Source organism: Piliocolobus tephrosceles, chromosome 15 (genome assembly GCF_002776525.5).
Source record: "Piliocolobus tephrosceles isolate RC106 chromosome 15, ASM277652v3, whole genome shotgun sequence".
NCBI lineage: Eukaryota > Metazoa > Chordata > Mammalia > Primates > Cercopithecidae > Piliocolobus > Piliocolobus tephrosceles.
In genome coordinates this window covers 31,544,956-31,569,330 of record NC_045448.1, presented here as the reverse complement: position 1 = coordinate 31,569,330, position 24,375 = coordinate 31,544,956, and the positions used below count along the sequence as shown (strand labels likewise).

At 39.7% G+C, this 24,375-nt stretch overlaps 1 protein-coding gene across 1 annotated transcript in view; it reads left to right on the top strand.

Moving 5' to 3' along the window:
• The window catches only part of SRD5A2 (steroid 5 alpha-reductase 2), a 57,324-nt gene extending 34,773 nt beyond the window's left edge, over positions 1–22,551 (top strand). Inside the window, exons 2-5 of the mRNA XM_023217322.2 lie at positions 13,346–13,509; positions 15,635–15,736; positions 17,648–17,798; positions 20,842–22,551. Coding sequence (XP_023073090.1) covers positions 13,346–13,509; positions 15,635–15,736; positions 17,648–17,798; positions 20,842–20,908 — 484 coding nt within the window. The 3' untranslated portion in view covers positions 20,909–22,551. The remainder of the gene's footprint in view (positions 1–13,345; positions 13,510–15,634; positions 15,737–17,647; positions 17,799–20,841) is intronic.
• The last annotated feature ends 1,824 nt before the right edge of the window (positions 22,552–24,375 follow it).

The window sequence follows — 24,375 nt, the reverse complement described above, 5'->3', positions numbered from 1 at the left end:
ATCTTAATTGGTTTGGTTTGAGATGGTATCTCATTGTAGTTTTGATTTTAATTTCCCTAATGATTAGTGATGTTGAGCATCTTTTCAGGTTCTTATGGGCCATTTGCATAGCTTCTTTGGAGAAACATTTATTCAAGTCCATTGCCCAATTTTGAATCTGTTTTTTGTTTTTGTTGTTGTTGAGTTTTAGGAGTGCTTTATATATTCTGGATGTCAATCTCTTGCCAGATATATGCTTTGCAAATATTTTGTGGGTTGCCTTTTTCCTCTATTAATAGTGTCTTTGATGCACAATTTTAAAGATTCTCCATCAAGTCCAATTTTTTTGTGTTTTTTCTTTTGTTGCCTGCACCTTTGGTAACATATCCAAGAAATCACTGCTGGATACAGTATTCTGATGCTTTTGTCCTATGAGGTTTGGTGTACAAATTATCCCATCACCCAGTTAGTGAGCATGGTAGCCAACTGGTAGTTTTTCAGCCCTCAGCCCCCTCTCACCCTTCCCACTTTATTAGTCCCCAGTGTCTGTTATTTGTGTCTTTAGGTTCAGGTGTATTCAACGTTTAGCTCCTACTTATAAGTGAGAATGTGCAGTATTTGGTTTTCTGTTCCTATATTAATTTGCTTAGGATAAAGGCCTCTAGCTGCATCCATGTTGCTGCAAAGGACATAACTTAATTTTTTATGATTGCATAGTATTCCAAGATGTATATGTAACACATTTTCTTTGTCCAGTCCATCATCAATGGGCATCCAGGTTGATTGCATGTCTTTGTCTTTATAGACTTTTATTGTCTATATGCCAGTACTATATTGCTTTCATTATTATGGCTTGTAGTAAGATTTGAAATCAGGAAATGTGAATCCTCAATATTTTTTATTCTTTTTCAAAATTGTTTTGACTTTTTGATGTCTCCTGAGATTCCACATGAATTTTAGAGTGGACTTTTATTTGTGCAAAAAAGGAAACGTCATTGGAATTTTGGTAGGGATTGCATTAAGTCAATAGATTGTGTTGGTAGTATGGACATTTGAAAAATATTGTCTTCCAGTCCATGAACATGGAATGTTTTCCATTTTCATATTCTTTTTTAACTTTTTTCAGCAATATTTTCTAATTTTCTACTATACAAGTCTTTCACGTCTTTAGTTAATTCCTAAGTGTTTTATTTCTTTTGATGCTGTTGTGAATGAGACTTTCTTAATATCCTTTTCACATTGTTTATTGTAAGTGTATAGAAATGCAACTGATTTTTGTGGCAACTCTATCCTGCTACTTTGCTTACTTCATCTTAATTTACCAGTTTTTAAAAAATGTATGTGGACTCTTTAGAGTGTTCTAGACACATGATCATATCATCTGTAAGCAGAGATAATTTTAGCTCCTCCTTTCTGATTTGTATCTCTTTGATTTCTTTTCCTTGTCTCATTGCTCTGGCTAAAACTTCTAGTACTATGTTGAATAGAAGTGGCAAAAGCAGGCACCCTTGCCTTGTTCTTGATCTTAATAGAAGAGCTTTCATCTTTGAGTATGTTTGCTTTGGGTTTTTAATATACAGCTTTTATTATGTTGTGGAAGTTTCCTTCCATTCTCAGTTTGATGGGTGCTTTTATCATGAAAGAGTGAATTTTTCAAATGCTTTTTCTGCATCAATTATTTGACCATGTGTTTTACCCTCCTTAAGTCTGACAATGTATGGATTGCATTGATTGATTTTTGTATGTTGACTTATCCTTGCATTCCAGAATTAAGTCTCACTTGATCATGGTCTATAATTCTGTTTATATGCTGCTGAATTTGGTTTGCTAGGATTTTGTTTAAAAAATTGCTTTGATGTTCACAAAAAATACTGCTCTATAATTTTTTTTTCTGGTAGTATCTGTGTCTAAATTTGATGTTGGGATAATGCTGACCTCATAGAATAAGTCAGGAAGTGTTTTCTCCTCTTCATGTTTTCTTTTTTTGGAAAAGTTTGAAAACAATTGGGGTTAGTTCTTTCAATGGTAGAAGTATTTCTACTATTGGTAGAATTCACCAGTGAAACTGTCAGATCAAGGGCTTTTTTTTTTTTTTTCATTGTGAGATTTTGATTTTTGATTACTGATGTAATCTCCTTGCTAGTTATAAGTCTATTCAAATTTTCTATTTCTTCATGATTTAGTCTTGGTAGGCTTAGTATTTCTAGGAATTTGAACATTTCATGTAGGTTATCCAATTTTGGTGGGTACAATTATTCACAGTGCTCTCTTAGAATTCTTTTTATCCCTATAGAATAAGTAGTAATGTCCCACTTTCATTTCTGACTTTAGTAATTTGAGTCTTGTCTCTATTTTTCTTAGTCCATCTAGGTGTAGAATTGTCATTTAAAAAAATTTTTTTAATGAAGGAGCATTTGATTCTATTGGTTTTCTCTTGTTTTTCTATTCTTTATTTCTTTGATATTTGTTCTAATCTTAATTATTTCCTTCTTCCTGCTAGCTTTGGGTTTAGCTTGTTCTTTTCTAGTTCCTTAAGTTGTAAAGTTAAGTGGTTGATATGGGATCTTCCTTGTTTTTAATATAATCATTTGTAGTTTCAGATTTCATGCTTAACACTACTTTTGCTGCATCCTATAAGTTTTGGCATGTTGTGTTTTCATTTTCATTCATATCTAAGTATTTTCTAATTTCCCTTTGCTTTCTCCTTTGATCCATTGATTTTTTTCAAAGAATGTGTTTTAAAATTTTCACATATTTATAGATTTTTCAGTTTTACTTTTGATAGTGATTTCTAACTTTATCCTGTTATGGTCAGAGTTGTTTTGTATATTTCTGTTAGATCTAGTTGGTTTATTGTGTTAAATCCTCTATGTCATTACTTATACTCTGTGTAGTTATTCTGTTCATTTTTGACAATGTGGTATTGAATTCTTTAACTATTATTGCAGAAATGTCTCTTTTTCCTTCAATTCTGAAGTTTTTGCTGTCTTTATTTTGATGATCTGTCATTAGGTACATAAATGCTTGTAAGTCTTCTATCTTCTTTCTATACTGAACCTTTTAATATTAATGTACTTTTTTCTTCCTGTAATCATTTTTTTTTAATTTAAAGTCCATTTTGTCTGTTAGTACAGCCATATCTGCTCTTTTTTCATTTCCATTTGCGTGAAATGTCATCTTCCATTTTTTCACTTTCAAGTTATTTGTGTCTTTGGATCTAAAGTGAGTCTCTTCTAGACAGTATATATTTGGACCATTTGAAAAATCCATTCTGCTCATCTATATTGGTTGAAGAGTTTAATACATTTTCATTTATGTTATTACTGAAAAGGAGGAACTTACTTCTATAACTTTTATATTTATTTTCTATACACCTTATAACTCCCCATCCCTGTTCCCTTTTGTATATATTCCATAGCTATTTTCTTTGCAATTACCTTTGGAATTACATTTAACATCCTAAATTTATAACATTCTAACTTTTAAACCAGTTTAACTTCAATAACATAAAACTCTGCTACTTTAACAGCTCCCTTCCCATCTCTTTTGATTGTTAATATCACAAAATTGCAACTTTATATATCATGTGTCACAAAACAGAAGTAATTCTTTGAAATGCATTAAACTCTTATATGAAAAAAAAATGAGTTAGAAACCATAGTTTCAGTGATATTAACTTTTAGACTTTTAGAAAGTATTAGTTTCTTAAATCATGTAGAGAACACAAAGTCAAGAAACACTATTATAATAATACCACCTTTTACAATGCCCCTATATTTACCTTCATTGATATTTTTATTTCTTTATATAGATTCTAGTTACTCTATATTATGCTTTCATTTTAACCTGCAGGACTCCATTTAGCAGTTTTTGCATGGCGGATGTAGGGTAGCAAACTCTCTCAGCTTTTGTTTATCTGGAAATGTCTTAAGTTTCTCCTCACTTTCAAGTTTTGCCAGATATGGTATTCTTGCTTGACAGTTTCTTTTTTTTATATTAGCACTTTGAAAATATCAGCCCACTGCCTTCTGATCTGTAAAGTTTCTGATGATAAATTTGTAGATAATCTTATTGCAGATGCTTTGTATGTGACAAATCATTTCTATCTCTTGCTGCTTTCAAGATTTTGTCTTTGCCTTTGTATTTGGAAAGTTTGATTATAATGTATATCCATGTGGGTCTCTATGAATTCAGCTTACTTCGAGTTAATTGAGCTTCTTGGAGGTTTATATTCATGTCTTTTTTCAAATTTGAGAGTTTTTCCACCATTATTTCTTCTAATATTCTCTCTACTCCTTTCTTTCTCTCTGCTTCTTCTGGGACTCACAATGTGTATGTTGGGCCCCTTGATGATGTTTCACAGGTCTCTTGGGCTCTGCTCACTTTTCTTCAATTTTTTCTTCTTTTTGTTCCTCAGACTTGGTAATTTCCATTGCCTTATCTTTGAGTTCTCTGATTCTTTTGCCTACTCATATCTTCCCTCAAAGCCCTCTAGTAAAATTTTCATTTCTGTTATTTTAATTTTTAGCTCCAGATGTTCTTTTTAGGTTTTCAAAATCTTTATTTGTATTGTCATTTTGTTTTATATATTATTTTCTTGACTTTATCCACATTTGGTTTTGTTTTATTTATTTATTTATTTTTTTAGACAGGGTCTTGCCCTGTCATCAAGGCTATAGTACATGGTTCAATTAGCTCACTGCAGCCTCAACCTCCTTGGCTGGGGTGATCCTTCTGCCTCAGCCTGTTGAGCAGCTAGGACTATAGGTGCATGCCATCTATGCCTGGATAATTATATAAATAAATAAATTTAATAGGGATGAGGTCTCACTATGTTGCCTAGGCTTTTAAATTTTATTTTTGTGGGTATGTAGTAGGTGTATATATTCATGAGGTACATGAAGTATTTTGATACACGCATGCAGTGCATAATGATCACTTCCAAGATGCAAGATAAAGCCCTCTTTACTCTTCACTCTCCTCTCCTTGAGCAGATGATGGGAGTAAATTTTGTTGTTGTGAGCTGTACTGCCTGGTTTTGCAGGAGGAATGGCATAAACACTTCCTTAGCCACCCTGGTTGGTGTCCCATGTCCACTGACTCTAAGCCCAGCACAGCACTAGGACTTGCCTAGGAATTGCAGTCCTTGTGGCCTAGACTGCCCTTCAAGTTTGTTTAGGATCCCAGAGTACTTCAGCCCATGGTGGCAAGTCTTGTGAAAATTCAAATTCCAATTGCTGGGATGGTGATTCTCCTCTGGCTAGGACTGATCTGTATGCTCCCTGTGCGTGCTGGCATTGGCTGAATTTAGCCCAGTTTTACTTTCCACTGTGACAGGCCAGCACTGAGTTCAATGCAGAGCCCCACAATCACTGCACTTTCCCTTCCCCGGGTTTACAGATTCTCTCTCTGTGCTATGTGGCTGTTGCCAGAGGCATAGGGGAGGGGCATCACTGGCAATTCAACACTATGTTTCTTACCCTCCTCAGTGCCTCTTTCAGCAATACGAAGTTAAAACCAAGTACTGTGATTGCTTACCTGATTTTCTGTTTTTACAAAAGTGCTTTTTATGTGTGTAGATAGTTGTTAAATAGGTCTTCCTGCAGTGGGGATCGTTGTTGAAGGCTTCTGTTTGGCCATCTTGCTCCACTCTCCCTTTTTCAGTTCTTAAAATATCTTCAAGACAGTTATTTTAAAGTCTTTTTTGAGCAGATCTGCTGTTAGGTCTTTTTCAGGGGCAGTTTCTGTTGACTGTTCTTTCCTTTGAATGGGCCATATTTTCCTTTTTTGAATGCCTTGTGATTTTTGTTGTTGTTGTTGTTGATACTTGGGCATTTGAATGTAATAATGTGATAACTCTGGAATGCAGATTCTTCTTTTTCCTCAGGGTTGTTTGCTTTTTGTTATTGTTTTGTTTATTAAAATTGCTTTAGTCTGTCACTGTGCCAAGGATCAGCCTGAGGTGTAAACGTAAAGTCTTTACTGATATTCTCTGAGCTTGCATCCTTCTATGGTCATGTGTGATAACTTTATAAATTTTCCCATATATTCAGTTGTTTGTGAATGTCCTTATCTTTAATATCTGGTTCCCAAAAGGAGAAAAAGAAAAAATGAAAAAGGGAGTGGAAATAGGGTGCCAGCCCTTTAGATCCCTGGAAGTCATTTCAGCTAGATGGGAAGGGGTTTGCAACAATGCAATAAGGTGTAACAGCAAAGACCCACCATCTCTTTGTCTGTACCTCTCTGATCAGAAGCAGTAATCATCAATCTAAGCACATATGCCTGATATTTAGAGGACAGGGTCCTTTTTGCTTATCCTGGCTCCTTCAAGCTATGTACAAACTGCTGCAGGAATACATGCACAGCTGCCTGCCACAGGGGTGGGGATGGGAAATGGGTAGCTGCTACTATGCTAAGAGCTAAAATGGACTGAGCTGAAATCAAAATTAACTGCAATGTGCCATCCAAATGTTTCCCTGAAAGTTGCAAGCCTTCGGTAGACTCCAGATTTCCAAAATAGTTGTATCAGACATACTCTGTCAGTGCAATTATTGCCTAATCAGGGAGACAGATTCCTCATGTTTCTTACTCTTCCAGCTCTCCAGGATGCTCTCCCTACCTTCCTCTATTTAATGTTTCTATGATACATCTTTTCCCATTTTATTACTTTTACCCTGCCTATATTGTTATATTTGAGTGAGTTTCTTGTCATCAACCTATTGTTTGTTTATGTTTTAGTCAACTCTTGTCTTTTAATTGTCTTTAGCCAACTCTTGTCTTTATAATGATTTGAATAATTTACATTTATTGTAATTATTAATGTATTAATGCTTAAGTCTGAAATTTTATTTTTTGTTTTATGTTTGTTCTCTCTGTTTTCTTTTTTTATACTTCCTAGTGATTATATGAAAATTTTTTAGAATTTCATTTTGATTCATCCTTAGATTTGATACAAGAGAATCTCTTTCATATAGTTTTTTAGTGGTTGCTCTTGGTGTTAAATTATACGTGCACAATTTTTCATAGTTTAAAAGTGTTGTCATTTTACCAGTTTGAGTGCAGAAAACATACTTCCCGCAATGCCACTCTTTTATTCCTCATTTATAGTATAATTGTCTTAAATATTTCCCCTTCATACATTTAGAATTACATAATACAGTGTATTGGCATCTATTGATTTTTAAAAATTCAGTTTGAGGCCTCCTTGGTTCTTGGTATGTTAAGTTATTTTCAGTTGAAACCTGGACATTTTGAAACCTGAATGTAGAGGCTCCTTGTTGCTTTTGTGTGGCGGTGGGAGTTTTGGCTCCCTGCTAGTCCTCCGCTGATACTTGTTTGGCTGAGAGAGTTAAGAATGTTTCCTTTCACCTCCCAACTGGTTTCCACTGACACCATGGAATGCAGTGGAGGAGGGAAGGTGGCCTTGTTGTCACTGGGAAATGGTGAATATTTCAGCTCTCCACTAGGGCTTCTCTGATACTACCCAGGCCAGCAGGAGGATGTGGAGTTAAGAAGTCCTGGTTCCCCATGTGGTCTTTATTAACACTGTGCAGAAGTGGGATGAGCTTGTTACTTCCCAGTAGGAATTCCTGACTCCCTACTCAGCCTTTTCTGACACGGCCTGGCAAGGGGTTAGAGTGCCTATCACACAGCTTGAGGAAATACAGGGGGAAGTACAGGAAATACAGGGGGAAGTCTGATGGAAGCACTTGCATCAGACTTTGCTAGTGGGGTGAGAGTGAGCCAGTTTTTCTGTGGTGTTTGCTATAGCAGAGCAACTATATTCTAAAAGTTTTTGTCTTTCTGGTTTTTCCCTTTTTCTCATTCCTTAGCTAGAGAAAGTAAGATTTTGTTTGGCTTTTTGATCTGTGACTATTCCATTTTATGGTTGCCAACTTCATCAGCTCTAAATCTGGAATATATGAGGCAAAATGAAAACCCAAGAACACACTGTTTTTCTTCAAATCCTAAGGTCTCTAGCCCATGTGCCTTGTTCTCACCAACTTTTAGAATCTTCTCATGTTTGCTTTTTAAATAATGTCCAGAGACTCAGTTATATGTAGCAGGAGGAATGTGGAAAAGCATCTCTACTTCACAACCCCCTGGAAGTAAAAGTTATGGTGCATATACAGTGAGATAAAATTTGAAGTTCTGCATGCATATGATGTGTGCCACTTATAGCACATGATAGACTTTCTTTCATTCAAATTCATTCCAGGCCTACTGTGTGCCAGGCACTGTTCAAGGCATCGCACATATAGTGATGAACAAAATAGATAACATTTCTCTCTTTATGGTGCATACATTCTTGTGGAAAGAGGTGGACAATAAACACAGAAAGTAGAATATGTTAGTAAAAAGTGCTACTGGAAAAAGTAAAGTAGATTTATGAGGCTAGTGAGTGCTGGAGGCATTGGAGGTTATTTATTTTACATAAGGTGGTCAGGGAAGCTAACATTTGAGCAGAGTGGCTGCAGTGAGATGGACAAAGATAAAAGTTGTAGAAGAGAGCAGAGATGTAGTTGGGGAATCAGACTGTCTAGGATCTTGAAGGCAGTCAAGAATTTGGGCTTTTGTTTAGTCACGAAGGAGGTTTTCAGAGGGAAGTAATATGATCCAGTTTACAGCTTTACTTGGTCTGCTGTATGGAGAATAGATTGCTGTGGAGTAAGTGTGGTGGTCAAATGAGGAGGCTTTTACAAATACCCAGGAGAGGTTTAATGAGAGATGAAACTCAGATGGAATAGTGGAGTTGGTGAGATGTGGCCAGATTCTGAAAATATTTTGCAGATAAAGATGACAGAAATTGCTCACAGATTTTATGTGGGGTATGAGAGAGAGAGAGAGAGAGAGAGAGAGAGAGAGATCAAAGATGGTCTAAGGTCTTTGGCTTAAGCAATTGGAAGAATACACTTGGCGTTTACTGAGATGGGGAAGACTGAGGGAAGTGCGAGTTTGGAGAAGAATGGGGAATCAGAGGTTTGGGTTTGACTGTGTTAAACTTGAAATATTCATTAAACTAGAGGTATAGTAGGAGGTTGCCCATATGAGTCTGTGTTTAAGGACTGCAGATATCCTGTCTGGGACTTGCTGTTCTATAGATGATTGTTTTTGTCCGTTTTGTGCTGCTTTAGCAGAATACCTGAGACTGGGTAATTTACAAAGAGCAGAAATCTATTTCACACAGTTCTAGAGGCTGGGATGTACAAGACCAAGGTGCCAGCATCTGATGGGGGCCTTCTTGGTGTATTCTCACATGGAGGAAGGCAGAAGGTGAAAGGGCAAGAATGAGCACATCCACTTCCTCAAGTCCTATTTATAGCAGCATTAATCCATTCATGTTGGCAGAGCCCTCATGACCTAAACACCTCCTAAAAGGCCCTACCTTTCAGCACTGTTGCATTGGGGATTAAATTTCCAGCACACAAATTTTGGGGGATGCATTCAGATTATAGGAATGATATTTAATGATATGTCTAGATGTGATCACATAGACAGAAACTGTAAATAAAGAAGAAAAAGAGTCCTGAGTTCTGGGGGCACTCTCATATTTAGAGGTCAGGATGATGAGGAGAGACAAGCAAAGGAAAATGAGAACAGATCAGTGAAGCAGAAGAACCAAGAGAGTGTGGTGTGCTGGAAGCTGAGTAAAGAAAGTGTTTCCAGAAAGAGGGAGTGATTAATTTGTCAAATAAGAAGAGAGTTGTAAATTGATTCTTGGGTTTGGGAATGTGATCGTCTCTGGTGGACTCACCAAGATTTGTTTCCATGGGAGGAGGGAGAAGGAGGAAAGAAGTGGAGGAGAAGACAGAGATGGCAAGCATAGGCAGCTCTCTGGAGTTGCTATAAAGGAAAGCAGGAAAATGGAGTAGTAGATGAACAAGGTTACAGGGTCAAGAAAGGAGTAATTACTATACAGAATAATTAAATATATACATGGAAACCTTGTATTTATATATAGAGTTTGAATTTATTTTGATTGACAATGAGTCTAAAATTTCATATAGTGAAAAGTCTTCAATTGACTTGATAATCTTAGCAATAGCATTTATATTTGAAGAAGACTTAGTTAAATATGAGTTGGTCTATGCAAGATGTGTAATTTTAAAGCTTTTTTCTTTGGTTTAATTTGGATTTGCAATTTCAGTTAACCCTTTCCAATGAATGCCCCCAAATGAATATTTACTTAGCAATGATAGAAAACTTTATATTTACAGAGTACTTATCAGTCTCTCTATAAGAACAAACCATAAAAGAATGAAAATTTATATTAGAGGTGTAGGAGGTAAAGTGATGTGGTCCCAAACGAGGGAAACTGAGTCTCAGCCCATAGGCGGAGCATGGGATCTGAAGGGGAAACTCACCTACAACTCTATAGCACCAATTGCCAGTCTCTTGAGCTAATAGACTCTCTCCCGCTTCTCGTCATTGTCTTTGTCTTTTTCTAAAGCGCAACAAGCTTTGAACTACTTCCAGCTTTCCAATAGCAAAGTTATTCAGATTAGATGAACTTTATTTGTTCTCTGGGACCTCTAGCTCTCCAAAGCCTTCTGTCTGTACCCTGTGTTCACCAAACCTCCTTCTTTTTGCTGCTGGGAAACCCAATCGATTACATTTCCCAGCCTCCCTTGCAGTTGGGTGGGGCCAAAAGAATGAGGGTGGAATTTATGCCACTTCCAGCCTGAAGCATGGTCATTAAGAAAACCTTCTACACAATCCTCCTTGTCCTCTCTCTTCCTTTGCCTGCTGGATAGATGTGGTAGATTCCTTGGAAGGGCCTGGGTCCTGAATGGCTGTGGAGCAGAAAGTTGAATAGGATCTTACTGTGGCATGAGCAAGAAATGAGCTTTTATTGTGTTGATCTTTTGATACTTTGTAGTTTTTTTGTTACAGTAGTGAGCCTGCCCTGATTAATACATACTTCTACTACAAGTATAACAAAAATACAACTTTTTTTTTTTTTTTAATACCTTTCTGTAGCCTTTCAGGATCCTTTTCTTCTAAGAAGTCACCTTCAGGCTCCCAAAGCAATCATGGAGTGTGAATGCAAGGAGAAACAAATAGCAACAATCCTGTATCAGTTACTTTTTCCTGCATCATCTTATTTAATTTTTATAGGAATCCAATGATTCTCATAAAATAGTACTCCAATGAGTCCAACCTTATAATCCAATGAGGTTAATAATTAACCTTAGTTTACAGATGAAGGAGTTTGTCCAAGATCACAGAGTTATGAAATAGTGAAGTCCTTCAAGCCTGAACTTTTTAACCACGGAGCACTTGCTCTCCCACCGCCTCTTCACTCTGTTCTTTTTCCCTCTGGGGAAGGAAGAAAAGCTCATTAATCTAATTCACTTATGCACACTCTGGTATTAGCGACTCATTTTCCTTTCCCTTGTTGTGTGTATTTGTGTTTTGAAGGAGGTGAGAAACAGAGAAGGTAATTATTTACTGAAAGACATGAATTGCAGGTACTGTTGTGATTGGGTGGGGTGGGAGGCATTCTGCAGATGACATAGTAGACCTGAGTCCAGGTGTGAAGCGGAGAGGGAGACAGCAGATAGCATTTAGTTTCTAGGGAGACAGCACAGGAAGCTAACCTTTCTTTCCCCTTCAAGTTTTTAATACAAACACTTAAAGATCCTCATAGTCCATTAACTGGCCAGGAGAGCAGATGGTAGAGGTGAGGAGTTTCAGCATCCTGGGAATACCTGAGCAGCCTCCCTGTTCCAGCAGAATTGTAGATGTTCAAGCCAAGAGGAAAGATGTGAAACTGCTGTTGCCAAGGGGGAAAGTGCAGGTCTTCAATACAACCTTGACGTTTTATGTTTATAAAATTTGGCTCAGCTGGGCACGGCGGCTCATGCTTGTAATCCCAGTGTTTTGGGAGGCCAAAGCAGGTGGATCACAAGGTCAAGAGTTCCACACCAGCCTGGCCAATATGGTGAAACTCCGTCTCTACTAAAAATACAAAAATTAGCTGGGCGTGGTGGCGGGCACCTGTAGTCCCAGCTGCTTGGGAGGTTGAGGCAGGAGAATTGCTTGAACCCTGGAAGTGGAGGTTTCTGTGAGCCGAGATCACCCCACTGCACTTCAGCCTGGGCAACAGAATGAGACTCTATCTCAAAAAAAAAATAAAATAAATAAATTGACTCACACATAGTGCAACACCTATCTCCATACTTTTGCCAGTCACTCCATAGTTTAAAATATGCTTCTTCATAGGAAGCATCAAATTAGATAATTTCATCCTCACAACAATTTTAGGAGGCAACACTCACATATGATCTAGGTATAAAAAAATGGTGACCCACATCCCTGACATGAAGCCCAGGGCATTTCTTAGACTTCCTGTTTTTGAGAAGGAGATCTAAGACAAACCTCCCAGACTTTGAAGGATAGGTGTTTCTATCCAAAATGCAACTGTGATTATCTGTGAAAGCTGCAGATCTTGTCTGGTCTTTCTTGTCTGCAAAAGATCAGATGAATGCTCTGGAGATGTGTGTGGTTGTCTAGCATGAGCGTGTGCGTGTGCATTTGTGCATTTGTGTGCGCGTGCATGTGTGTGTGTGTGTGAGAGACAGAGAAAGAAAAATGAATATAAAATTTACAGAATCAAATATCAGTTTTCAAAGCTTCAGGACCCAATTGTCTACATAGGATTATCTGCCCTGTTTAGGAAAGTGTTTTCTGGAGTGGAGCTCCAGCTCTGTGATGAATGTGCCAAACTAGGGGTTCCTTCTGAGACAGTCATCATGTCCTTAGCATGCCGTGGCTTGAAGAAATTCCACAATGAGTAAATATTAGGTCTTGTCTGATGTTATAGATCCTAAATTTACTTAACTATGGATTCTCTTTTTTGAGTCTGTTACTCATTCGCATACAGTGACAATACATCTTTTTGAAAATGCCAATTCCGGAGTAATTAGAAAGGTTTAATGTAGAAAACTGGGATTATCAGAAGACCTAGATCTTGCTCTTACTCTACCACTAATAGGCTTTATAATTTTTGACAAATTATTTTTATTTAGTTCTTTTTCAAGTGAGTATTTTTTTCTGCTTTGAAGGAAACATTTCTTTAAGGATATTTATTGTACTTACTTAAAATTGTTATTCTGTCATGATAATTCCACTTTGTGGAATTATGTACATGGTACATGTACAAGATGGTACATGTACCAACATGGTACATGCTATTCATTATTTATTATGCAAATTATTTATGTATTCTATGTTGTTGATTATTTCTTAGTGGTTGTACTTTTCAGGTATGGTACCTTCTGGTGTGAGCTTAAGAAAGAGGTGGGGATGAGACCATGTTCTTTTTTAACAGTGAATCCTAACCTTTCCTCCCCATGTGTCTCAGGACGTTTGTGTACTCACTGCTCAATCGAGGAAGGCCTTATCCAGCTGTACTCATTTTCAGAGGCATTGCCTTCTGCGCTGGAAATGGATTCCTTCAAAGCTACTATCTGATTTACTGTGCTGAATACCCTGATGGGTGGTACACAGACATACGGTTTTGCTTGGGTAAGTGAATCTAGCCACTTCTCACCTACTCCCCAGTTAACAACCCTTCCCACAGTCTACGTCGCCATGGCCTCTCCCTACTGCAATAACCTGCTAATGATCCCATCTTCCCCTCCCTCACCCCTACCCTGATCTTTTCTCTATATGGTAGCCAGAGAGATTGTTTAAACACATATCATGCCATTTCCCATTGCAAAACTCTCCAGTAGATTTCCTTTACTCTCAAAATACAAATTCTTTCCCACTGCCTTTAAATTCTAAATGTTCTTGGTGTTTCCAATTTCCCAGCCTCTTTTCCTGGTTTGCTGCACCTCCTTTTCTGTGCTCCAATGCCAGTGGCCTTCCTGCTTTGCCACAAGCTGTCAAGCTTGTCCGGCCCCAGTGTTTTTGTGTAGGACTGTTCCCTCTGCCTAGTGCAGGGGTGTCCAGTCTTTTGGCTTCCCTGGGATACATTGGAATAAGAAGAATTGTCTCGGGTTACACATATATTGGTGTTAGTGTATTATATTACACTAACACCAATGATAGCTGCAGAGCTAAAAAGAAATTTCATAATGTTTTAAGAAAGTGTACGAATTTGTGTTGGGCCACATCCAAAACTGTCCTGGGCTGCGGGCTGGACAAGCTTGGCCTAGAAGGCTTTGCCCCCACGTATTCATGGGGGTTGATTCCTCACTTTATTTAGTTCCCCACCAATTTGCACCTCCTCAAAGGGACTTTCCCTGGCCACCCTACCTAAAATAGTTGAAGACACTGCTGTGTGTGCTGTCCCCCTTCCTTCCCCACTCCCCTGCCATCCCTCCCCAGATACCCTTTCTTCCAGGCCAATGATCATTTGACTAGACAAGGTGGAAAATCCTTGTTTTATATTGTATCAAATAAGGTGAGAACAGACCTGATTGTTTTAACTAAACTATTCTTGCTTTTTGCCTGATGTATTTTGAAAAGCACTAATGTGCTTTGCTGAGAGGTTGGGTTGAGCCTTTATGTGGGACGGTGAGTGTTTCTGGGCTGTAGTAATGCCCTCTGGGATGCAGGAACTAGCACCCCCGATCCTGGCTCTCCTCACCTCAGAACAGGGCCCTTTCTGTACCAGTGGATAGTGTACGTGGAGACACCTCCGGGATATGTGGCTGAGTAAAACAAATAAAGATGTGAACAGTGTGTGTAGTATGCTACTTTTAATGTCAGAATGTGTATGTGTGGGTGTGGTAGTGGTGGAAGTCAGTTTGTTAGTGGCCATGCCTCCAAACTAGCTCACGTTATTTTTATGAGAGTGGGTGTTTCAGTCAGGAATGCGCTCAGAAAACCAAATAATAGTGACTGGAATAATGCAGAATTCATAGTTCTTACATAACAACAAGTGTCGAAGTAGGTGGCTTCTGCATTCCTGTGGTTGCTTACCGACACCATTAATAACTCAGGCACTTTCTGTCTCCCCTATTCTTAGCATGTTTACCTGTGGTCCTCTTGTTAGTCACTTCATGGTTGCAAGACGTTGACTGTAGCTCAAGGCATTGCATCTGGCAATCAAGACAGGAAGAAGGAGGAAGTAGGGGCACCGGTCTTGCCTGTACCTTTTAGCAGAAAAGCAAACGATTTCCAAGGAAGTCCCCCCACCAAGACTTCACTTTACATCTTATTGGTGGAACTGGCTCCTGTGACCACCTTTCTCAATTCAGCCTCTATAGTGGGAGATGGCAAAAGAAAAGGGGCTGGAATTGGCTGTTGAGATATGCAACCTCGATTTGACTCTTTGTGAATGAGCTAAAGGCTTACTATTACGATCCGTTCATTTATTTGTTTATGTATTTAAATACTGGACAATGGTGCTGCCTCCTGCTGTCCTCTCTTTTCTGACTTGTCTCCATCGGTGGTGCCAATGTGCATTTTCAGCCTGAGTCTAGGAAACAGCACACCCAGTGCTCCCCATTCAGGACCAGGACTCATTGCCCTCCCCACTTTCTGCCATATCTTAGGACCATTCTTTTAGAAATTAAATGCCCTTCCCTTCATTTTTAGGAATGAAATGCCCCTCCTTTCATTTTAGCTTAGCTTGTGAAAAAGACACCAAAATCTGGACACATTTTTGAAAACATTTCTCCTTTCTCTCTTCTTTGTCAAGGTGTCTTCTTATTTATTTTGGGAATGGGAGTCAACATCCATAGTGACTATATATTGCGCCAGCTCAGGAAGCCTGGAGAAATCACCTACAGGATTCCACAAGGTAATGTCTCCCCTGCCCCCAGACTCTCACTCTTCCCTTGAGCCTGCCCCAGGGATGATGCTATGGTAGCAGATGGAGAGGGGACGGTGAGGGCACAGACGATACAATACCTCTCAGCTTGCTCTTGACTTCCCCTGCATACCTAGTCCCATCACAGTACGTCTGCATTTCTGACCTGAACCCAGAAGCTCAAGAGAGCTACCAAAGCCCTCAGTAAGGTGCGAGACCACAATACCTGGAAGGTGGGAGACAGTGGGAGATTTGAGTAGGGTTGGAATCGGCTACCTACAACCTCATTGCAGTAGGTAAGATTGTCATGTACAGAGGACTGATCCTTTCTAGGTTTGCAAATGATGCTGAATGCTTGGCCAATAAATGTGTCCCCTCCAATTGATCTAGACTTATCTTGTGAGCAGTTAAGGCTAGAACTTGTGTATTTCCTGCCACTTGTATATACTTTTAAAGGTGTAGAGAACTATATTTACTTAATAAAAACTTAGGATGGGAGATCTTACAAGCACAAGTGCATTTTTGGAGATAAAGGTGAGCATGTTTATAATCCTAACTGTTCCAAAGAAACCAGGGTATGAGAAGGACAAATATATGCAGATGGGAGTGAATCAGTCCAAGTCATCCTTCAATAGATTTAGATGGGTATTTGTGTAGGTCCTTTGCTTCTACCCTTTTTGATGTAAATACAACCCTTTATTTACATCAAAAAATTTCCTCAATTATGACATGCTGTTAGTGCACATTAATAGTCATTAAGAAATTAATGTCAAAGTTACTATGAATTCAGTAACATATTCAAATGAATTTGAAGTTGTTAATATCCTAACAGTATCTATATCAAACAAAAATAATTTAGTAGGTTAAGATGTGCCATTTACTGTATTCATAGACAATTTATAGGCCCTTTGCATTAGATCTATGGTTCCTCCCAGGTCCTAGAGAATCACAGGTTGGGAACCACTGATGCAATCTCATTTTCAAGAAAGATTCAACTCTAAGGGGCTTTGATTTTAAAAATATTCACTCTATAACTAGATAAATAAAGAAGAGCAGAGAAAGCGCTTAAAAACCAGTTGCCAAGATTAGTTTCCAACTTTTAAATTATAATAGAGAATGATTTAAAAGCAAAATATTTTTATATAACTATAGAAAGAACAAAATTGTTTTGGTTTAAACATCCCCAGTTTAATGTGGGTAATAAAATTTGAGTGTGGATATATTTAATCTCATTAGAAATATGCTGATTTCTAGATACAGTCCTGAGAGAAGAAATACCTGGTTGGATAGAAAATGAAACATTTAAAATCAAGAAGCTGACTTCACTAGCTTCCAGCAGGACAAATACCTGCAGCTTCTACTGTCTACTTTAAACATGAACAGAGGAGAGTGCTTTGCAGAAGGGTGGGGAGGGGCAAATCCCATAAGAGAATCTAAATTCCTTCTCCCATAAGTTCAGATTTTTATTATTTTAATGTAGTGCGCAGTTTCACATTTTGGGACTGTGAATGTGAAAGTGTGGGTGTCCAGGAAAGGAATGGGGAGGTAAGAAGTGGCCCCAAAACCTTCCTTAATAGAACGAAACAAAAGCCAGACCTCCTACACCTCTCCCTTGTCCTACCCAAAGCTAGTGGTCCAGCAGTTGTTAGAGATTTGGATAGAGCCTGTTAAGCAGTTGAGGCCACTCTTCGTGACTCCAGAATGTTCTCCAGGCAACAGGCTGTTGTTGCTTTGTTTCCCCATCTCCCCAAGAGGATTCCACCAGACTCCTACGACTATGGAGGGAGTCTCCAGCCCCACATTTGTTCTTGCTGCCTTTGTGTATTTTGGAACAACACGGATGGGTTTAATGTCACAATGATTCAGTTGCAATGATTGACCTTCTGATTCTTCTGCACGCAGGTGGCTTGTTTATGTATGTTTCTGGAGCCAATTTCCTCGGTGAGATCATTGAATGGATCGGCTATGCGCTGGCCACTTGGTCCCTCCCAGCACTTGCATTTGCATTTTTCTCAGTTTGTTTCCTTGGGCTGCGAGCTTTTCACCACCACAGGTAAACTTTTCAATAAAAGCGGCGGCATTCATGTAGCTTTCTTCTTCTCCAAATAGGCTTTTAACCCACAGAGGAAGATTTAGAAACCAAAGATATTTATCTTTTTAAGGGAAGGTTGATACAATAATCTGGGTTAGCATATTCTGACTTACTGGGCTTGTATTGAAGTTGGAAGTTAGCTGGACGAGAGTAGCAGTAATAAAATTTTTTTTAAGAACAAACATAAGTCCATGTAAACTGCGGTGACGGCCGGGAAGGTCCTGTGCCTATCTTGTTGAAGAAGGCTGTCCAGCGAGAAGTGCCTTGCACCCACACGAGTTAGCTGACCCAGGCTCTGTGCCCACCAGGCAGGCTTACCTGGAGATGGTTAGAAAAAGCCTCAAGAAGCAGAAGAAGCTGCTTCCATTTCCATGCTTCAATTTCATTCCCTCCCACCACATTTCTGGAAATGTGTGCCATAGGTAGGACCATGGCCAGCACTTTCCAAAGCTCCACAGATAGTTATTTATTTATTTATTTATTTATTTATTTATTTATTTATTTATTTATTTTTGAGTTAGAGTCTCACTCTGTTGCCCAGGCTGAAGTGCAATGGGGCGATCTTGCCTCACTGCAGCCTCCACCTCCCAGGTTCAAGCGATTCTCCCACCTCAGCCTCCCAAATAGCTGAGACTACAGGCCCACCACCATGCCCAGCTAACTTTTTGTGTTTTTAGTGGAGACAGGATTTCACCATGTTGGCCAGACTGGCCCTGAACTCCTGACCTCAAGTGATCTGCCCACCTCAGCCTCCCAAAGTGCTGGGATTACAGGCATAAGCCACCACGCCTCGCCTCCACGGATGTTCTGAGGCACAGCAGGCTAGAGAGCCACTGGGAAAAAGTACTATTTTGGTGACTATGTGGCTGCTATTTTTAGCTACAAGATTTGGTGCTAACAGTTAAGGTAATCACAGAGCTCTGGAACTCCCGAAGGATTATTTCCCCTGGAATCTCTGCAATGCCAGGGTTTATTTTGGTACTGCCTTCCTTCCCTGACACCCACCCTCTATAAATCATAACCAAGGCCAACCCTGGCTTCCGAGGAAGGTAGGACAAGAAATCGCATGTATGGGGCAATCTTAGGACTGCCCCATCTGCTGGGAAATGCCAGGAATTGCAGGTGTTTCGGAACCCTCCCTCTGAACGTCTGGCCTAAAGCTTCACTAACCTGGGGTGGAGTGGGGACAAAAGAATTAACTAACAGTATTGCTGGAAGTGAAAGATAATATATTAGGTTGTTAACAGGCTTTAAATTACCAAGTGTAAATTTCAGATCCTTTCCCTAAAATGGCTTTTGTGGAAACAGAAAGCCTATAATTACTGGAGACTATGGATACTCAAACAGGGAATGAATGGTCTTGGAAGCAGGACCCTGGGGTTATGACTCAACGCCTAGTTTTGAAGATTTAACCAAGAATGAGTTCCTTTTTTTCTGAGTAGAATTGTTCGAGGACAACGTTCTGCAATGAAGCAACAGCTCATGACCTATTCCTACCACCTCCTAGACTCTGTGAGGAAAGGTGGCAGAGGGTTCCTAGCCCATAAGAGAGTCATAACAGTTCTTACCATTTCAGGCTGGGTCTGCTGCCCACCAGAGGCAGAGCAAGCAGAGGAGAAGAGAAGGCATCACTCAGCACTTGGAGGGCCCCTGGGAAGCATGGCCTCTACCGTGCTTGGTTAGGAGAGGGGCTGTAATTCCACCAGACGTTTCCAGCTGCTGCAACAATGAAACCCAAGCTGAGGCCTCATTCTGTGATCTCATACCTCCCAGAGAAGGGCCAGAAGGCATAGTTTTTAACAGGCTAACAGGACTTTGTGAAGGCTCCTATAAAACAAAGCCAGGCACTCACAGCAGAGGCAGCACCGGCGGAGGCAGCCCACCAGCCTTCTCAAATCACAGTACCAAAAACTAGCCACCTTTTGTAACTTATAATTTGCCCCCTAATTCAAACTAAGGTACTTTAATAGAGTGTATCATCTTGATTATGCCTTGAGCGCTGCCAGTGTCAACTAGTTAGGAGGACAGCCTGGCAACTTAAGGAGAAAGGATTCTTATAAGGTGCATTTGTCTCCTGTGGCTGCTGCAACACATGACCACAAACTGGGAGGCTTAAAACAACACAGATTTGTCCTTTCATAGTTCTGGAGGCTAGAAGTTTGAAATCGAGGCGTAGGCAGGGCCATGCCCCCGAGATGGCTCTAGGGAAGAATTCTTCCTTGCCTCTTTTTAGCTTCTAATGGTGGCCGACAACCCTTGATGTTCTGTGGCTTATAGCTACATCACTGATCTCTGCCTCCGTCTTCACATGGCCTTCTCTCCTGTGTGTCTCTGTCTCTGTCTCTTTGTCTTTTCTCTTCTTCTTTTTAGGACACAGTCATATTAGATTAAGGGCATACCCTGCTCTAGTATGACCTCATCTTAATTAATTTTATCTGCAATGGTCCTAGTTCCAGAAAAAAAAATTACCCTTTCAGATACTGGGAGTTAGGACTTGAACATATCTTTTGACGAGACAAAATTCAACTCGTGATACATGGTGATATTTTGCTAGCATTCCCAGGCCTCGTGAAAGGATATTTTCCTGGGAACATTGCTGGTTCTCTTTGCCCATAGTCTTTGGTTCCCTGTGTTTCCCAGCTGAATCCAAACAAGTACTTCCTTCCAGATACTTTTTTTTTTCCTAGTAGAATTTACATAACAAAAATTTTACCACTTTAGCCATTTTTAAGTGTAAAATTTAGTGGCATTAGGTACATTCAAAATGTTGCACAGCCATCACCACTACCCTCTGCCTATTACTTTTCATTTCCCAGCAAAAGAAGCTTCAACATTTACAAGAAATAGGCTGTGGGAAGGAGAAATAAGAATCATAAATGACTATCGAAATAGTCAGACTTGAAATAACTGTAGGTTGACTTGTAACAAAGATTTGTTAACAGCAAACCGCAGCTGTCAGCCACTGCCCCATTATATGTACAATGATTCCTTTATTGTCTTTTAGGTTCTACCTCAAGATGTTTGAGGACTACCCCAAATCTCGGAAAGCCCTTATTCCATTCATCTTTTAAAGAAACCAAATTAAAAAGGAGCAAAGCTCCCACAACGCTGATGAAAACGGTCAAGCTGCTGAAACTGTAATTTCCATGATATAGTAGTCCTCCATATATATATACATATGTATGTGCATATATAATAGTAGGTCTCCTGGCGTTCTGCCAGCTGGCCTGGGGATTCTGAGTGGTGCCTGCTTAGAGTTTACTCCTACCCTTCCAGGGACCCCTATCCTGATCTCCAACTGAAGCTTCAAAAAGCCACTTTTCCAAATGGCAACAGTTGCTTCTTAGGTATTGCTCTGAGAAAGTACAAACTTCTCCTATTTCTTTCACTGGGCAATCCAAGTACACGTGGCTTCATACCCACTCCCTGTCAATGTAGGACAACTCTGTAATCAAGAATTTTTTGGCTTGAAGGCAGTGCTTATAGACCTTATTAAAGGTATGCATTTTGTACGCATACAGAGTAGCAGAGATTTAAACTCTGAAGCCACACAGACCCAGAGCAAACCCACTCCCAAATGAAAACCCCAGTCACGTCTTCCTTTTCCTTGGTGAATTAGGAAAGATGAGAAATTATTAGGTAGGCCTTGAATACAGGAGCCCTCTCCTCATAGTGCTGAAAAGATACTGATGCATTGACCTCATTTCAAATTTGTGCAGTGTCTTAGTTGATGAGTGCCTCTGTTTTCCAGAAGATTTCACAATCCCTGGAAAACTGGTATGGCTATTCTTGAAGGCCAGGTTTTCATAACCACAAAGAAAAAGGCATGACCCTGGATGGCTGCTGAGAGAGTAGAGAACAGCATGATCCTGGATGGCTACTAAGAGGATAGAGAACAGTTTTACAATAGACATTGCAAACGCTCATGTTCTTGGAAACTAGTGGCAATATCCAAAAAAAAAAAAAAAAAAAAAATGTCAGTGTAAAACAAAGAGAATTAATGATGCGGGTTACATGCTGCTTGCCTCCACCAGATGTCCACAATGATGTGAAGTACAGCAGAAGCCCCAAGCAAGTTTCCTTTCCTGGAACTTCTTCATTGTAGTTCTCAGAACTTGTTCAAGAAGGTGTCTCCTAGGGGCAGCTTGAATGCCTCCCTCAAACGAGCTGCAGGCAGAGGCTGAGAGTTGCAGACAGAAGGGCACATCTGGGCAGAAAACCTGTTTTGTTTGCCTCAGACATTTTTTTGTTTTTTACAAAGTTTCAAAAACTTAAAAATTAGGAGATTCCTTCATAAAACTCTGGCATTCTAATTTCATTTAAAAAATTGGAGGATCTGAGCATACAGAGCACACATTTCCACACCAGAACTGGAACTACGTAGCTAGTAAGCATTTGAGTTTGCAAAGTCTTGTGAAGCGGTCACCCCGGCATGGGTGCTGAGATATGGACTCTCTAAGGAAGGGGCCGAACGCTTGTAATTGGAATATATGGAAATATTTGTCTTCTCAGGCCTATGTTTGTGGAATGCATTGTCAATATTTAGCAAACTGTTTGGAGAAATGAGCACCAGTGGTATTAAGTACAGAAACTCACTATATAAGTCACAGAGGAAACTTGGAAGGTCTGAGGATGGTGTTGATTACTGAAAAATACAAATTGCAATCATATAAATAAATGTTCTTGTTGTTCATTAAATACCTTAAAAATCATGAATGTTAAGTAATTTTGTTTGAATTAAAATATCCTGGGACTTCTGGAGAGTTTCACAAGATATTGAGGTGTGCTTCTCCGTCCCTCCTTCCCCCGTCCCATTCACCCTGTCTGTAGTGTCGTTTCCTTTCTTCTCTTCTCTCTTCATGAAATTAGGGGCTGTGTGCTGGAAATAAAGAAGTATGACTTATAGAGCCTCTCAGCCACAATTCAGAACTACAAGGAAGTACAATAAACGTGCAGGAAAATGTCCTGAGGATAGACGCCATTCCTGGTGCTGAAGAATACACAGGGGAATGAATACACTTGGTGAAATAAATCTTCAGGTGTAGCTTGAGCTCTGAGACACAAAAGACTTCCAGTTCTCTCCATGACTCTGAAAACTACCTTGCTGAAGTCCTTTATTTTACTACCATGTAAAACATCCAGGCCGATCCTTGAGATGAAATAAGTGTACAATAAATGGCAGTACTCACAGTCTCAGGACAAAACTGCCATTTGGCAATTTCATTTTTTGCCACAAGAGGGCGCTTTCTAGAATAGTATTTAGTCCAACCTTGACTTAATTAGGTAATTAACATATTGGGGGGACCCCAGTGCTGTTGCCTGATGGTGGACCTTTCAAGTTACCATGACTGTGGAACTTCTTCATCTGAATATAGGGCAGGGTAGCGTGAACTCTATGAACGCTGAAACCTTCCGTTGATAATTCAGGTATTCTCAGTGTTCTAGGGGTGTTGTGTTCAATGACAGTTTGTCATTGTTTAGGGCTAGGATATGTATTTGGATTAAATACAGTAAAGGTCTGAACGTGTACTCATCTCTAAACATATTTCTTCCCACTTTTAAAAATAGAGTGCAACAAAATTATAGTTAATTGAGGTTTCTGTGGAGTGTTTTTTGGCTAAAATAATCTAACAGTGTCCTAGCTCACAAGATACTCTATCTTGGTCTTGCTGAAGCTTTCACAGAAGAGGCGTTTTCCTGCCAACCTTGAAGAAAATGTTGAGTTTTGCTTGTTTTTCAGAATTTAGACTTAAAGAGCTGAAGCAGACCTCAGACATCAGCTATTCCTACCACTTCATATGATAGGTAGTGACATTGAGACCCGCAGAGTTAAAAGGCCTCCTCACAGCTGGTACAGAGCTGGTCAGAGCAGCCATCTCATTTTGTCCCTTTGAGGGTCAGAAGTATGTTTTTTTCTGCTTAAGGCACAGCCTTTAGGGCTGCCATCTGGATTTCTACAGAGCTCATGCAGGAGAAAAATAGCCAGAGCTTAAGTGCTGTTGCACAATTCAGTTTGTACACCTATTGTCCCATGCCTGTGTGTGTGTGAGGCTTCCCTCGCTCTGTGGGAGCATCAGGCTCTGCCCTTTCATAAACCTATTTGACAGAATAGAGAGTTTTCCCTCATTGGTGTAGTCAAGACAACATGTGTGTTCAGCATGGAAAAAGGTTTCAGGTCATAAACCCCTTTATCCCTAGTACTTACTTTCATAAAGAACAGGCCGGGCGCGGTGGCTCAAGCCTGTAATCCTAGCACTTTGGGAGGCCGAGACGGGCGGATCACGAGGTCAGGAGATCGAGACCATCCTGGCTAACATGGTGAAACCCTGTCTCTACTAAAAAATACAAAAAACTAGCCGGGCAAGGTGGCGGGCGCCTGTAGTCCCAGCTACTCGGGAGGCTGAGGCAGGAGAATGGCGTAAACCCGGGAGGCGGAGCTTGCAGTGAGCTGAGATCCGGTCACTGCACTCCAGCCCGGGCGACAGAGCGAGACTCTGTATCAAAAAAAAAAAAAAAAAAAAAAGAACAACACTGGCTC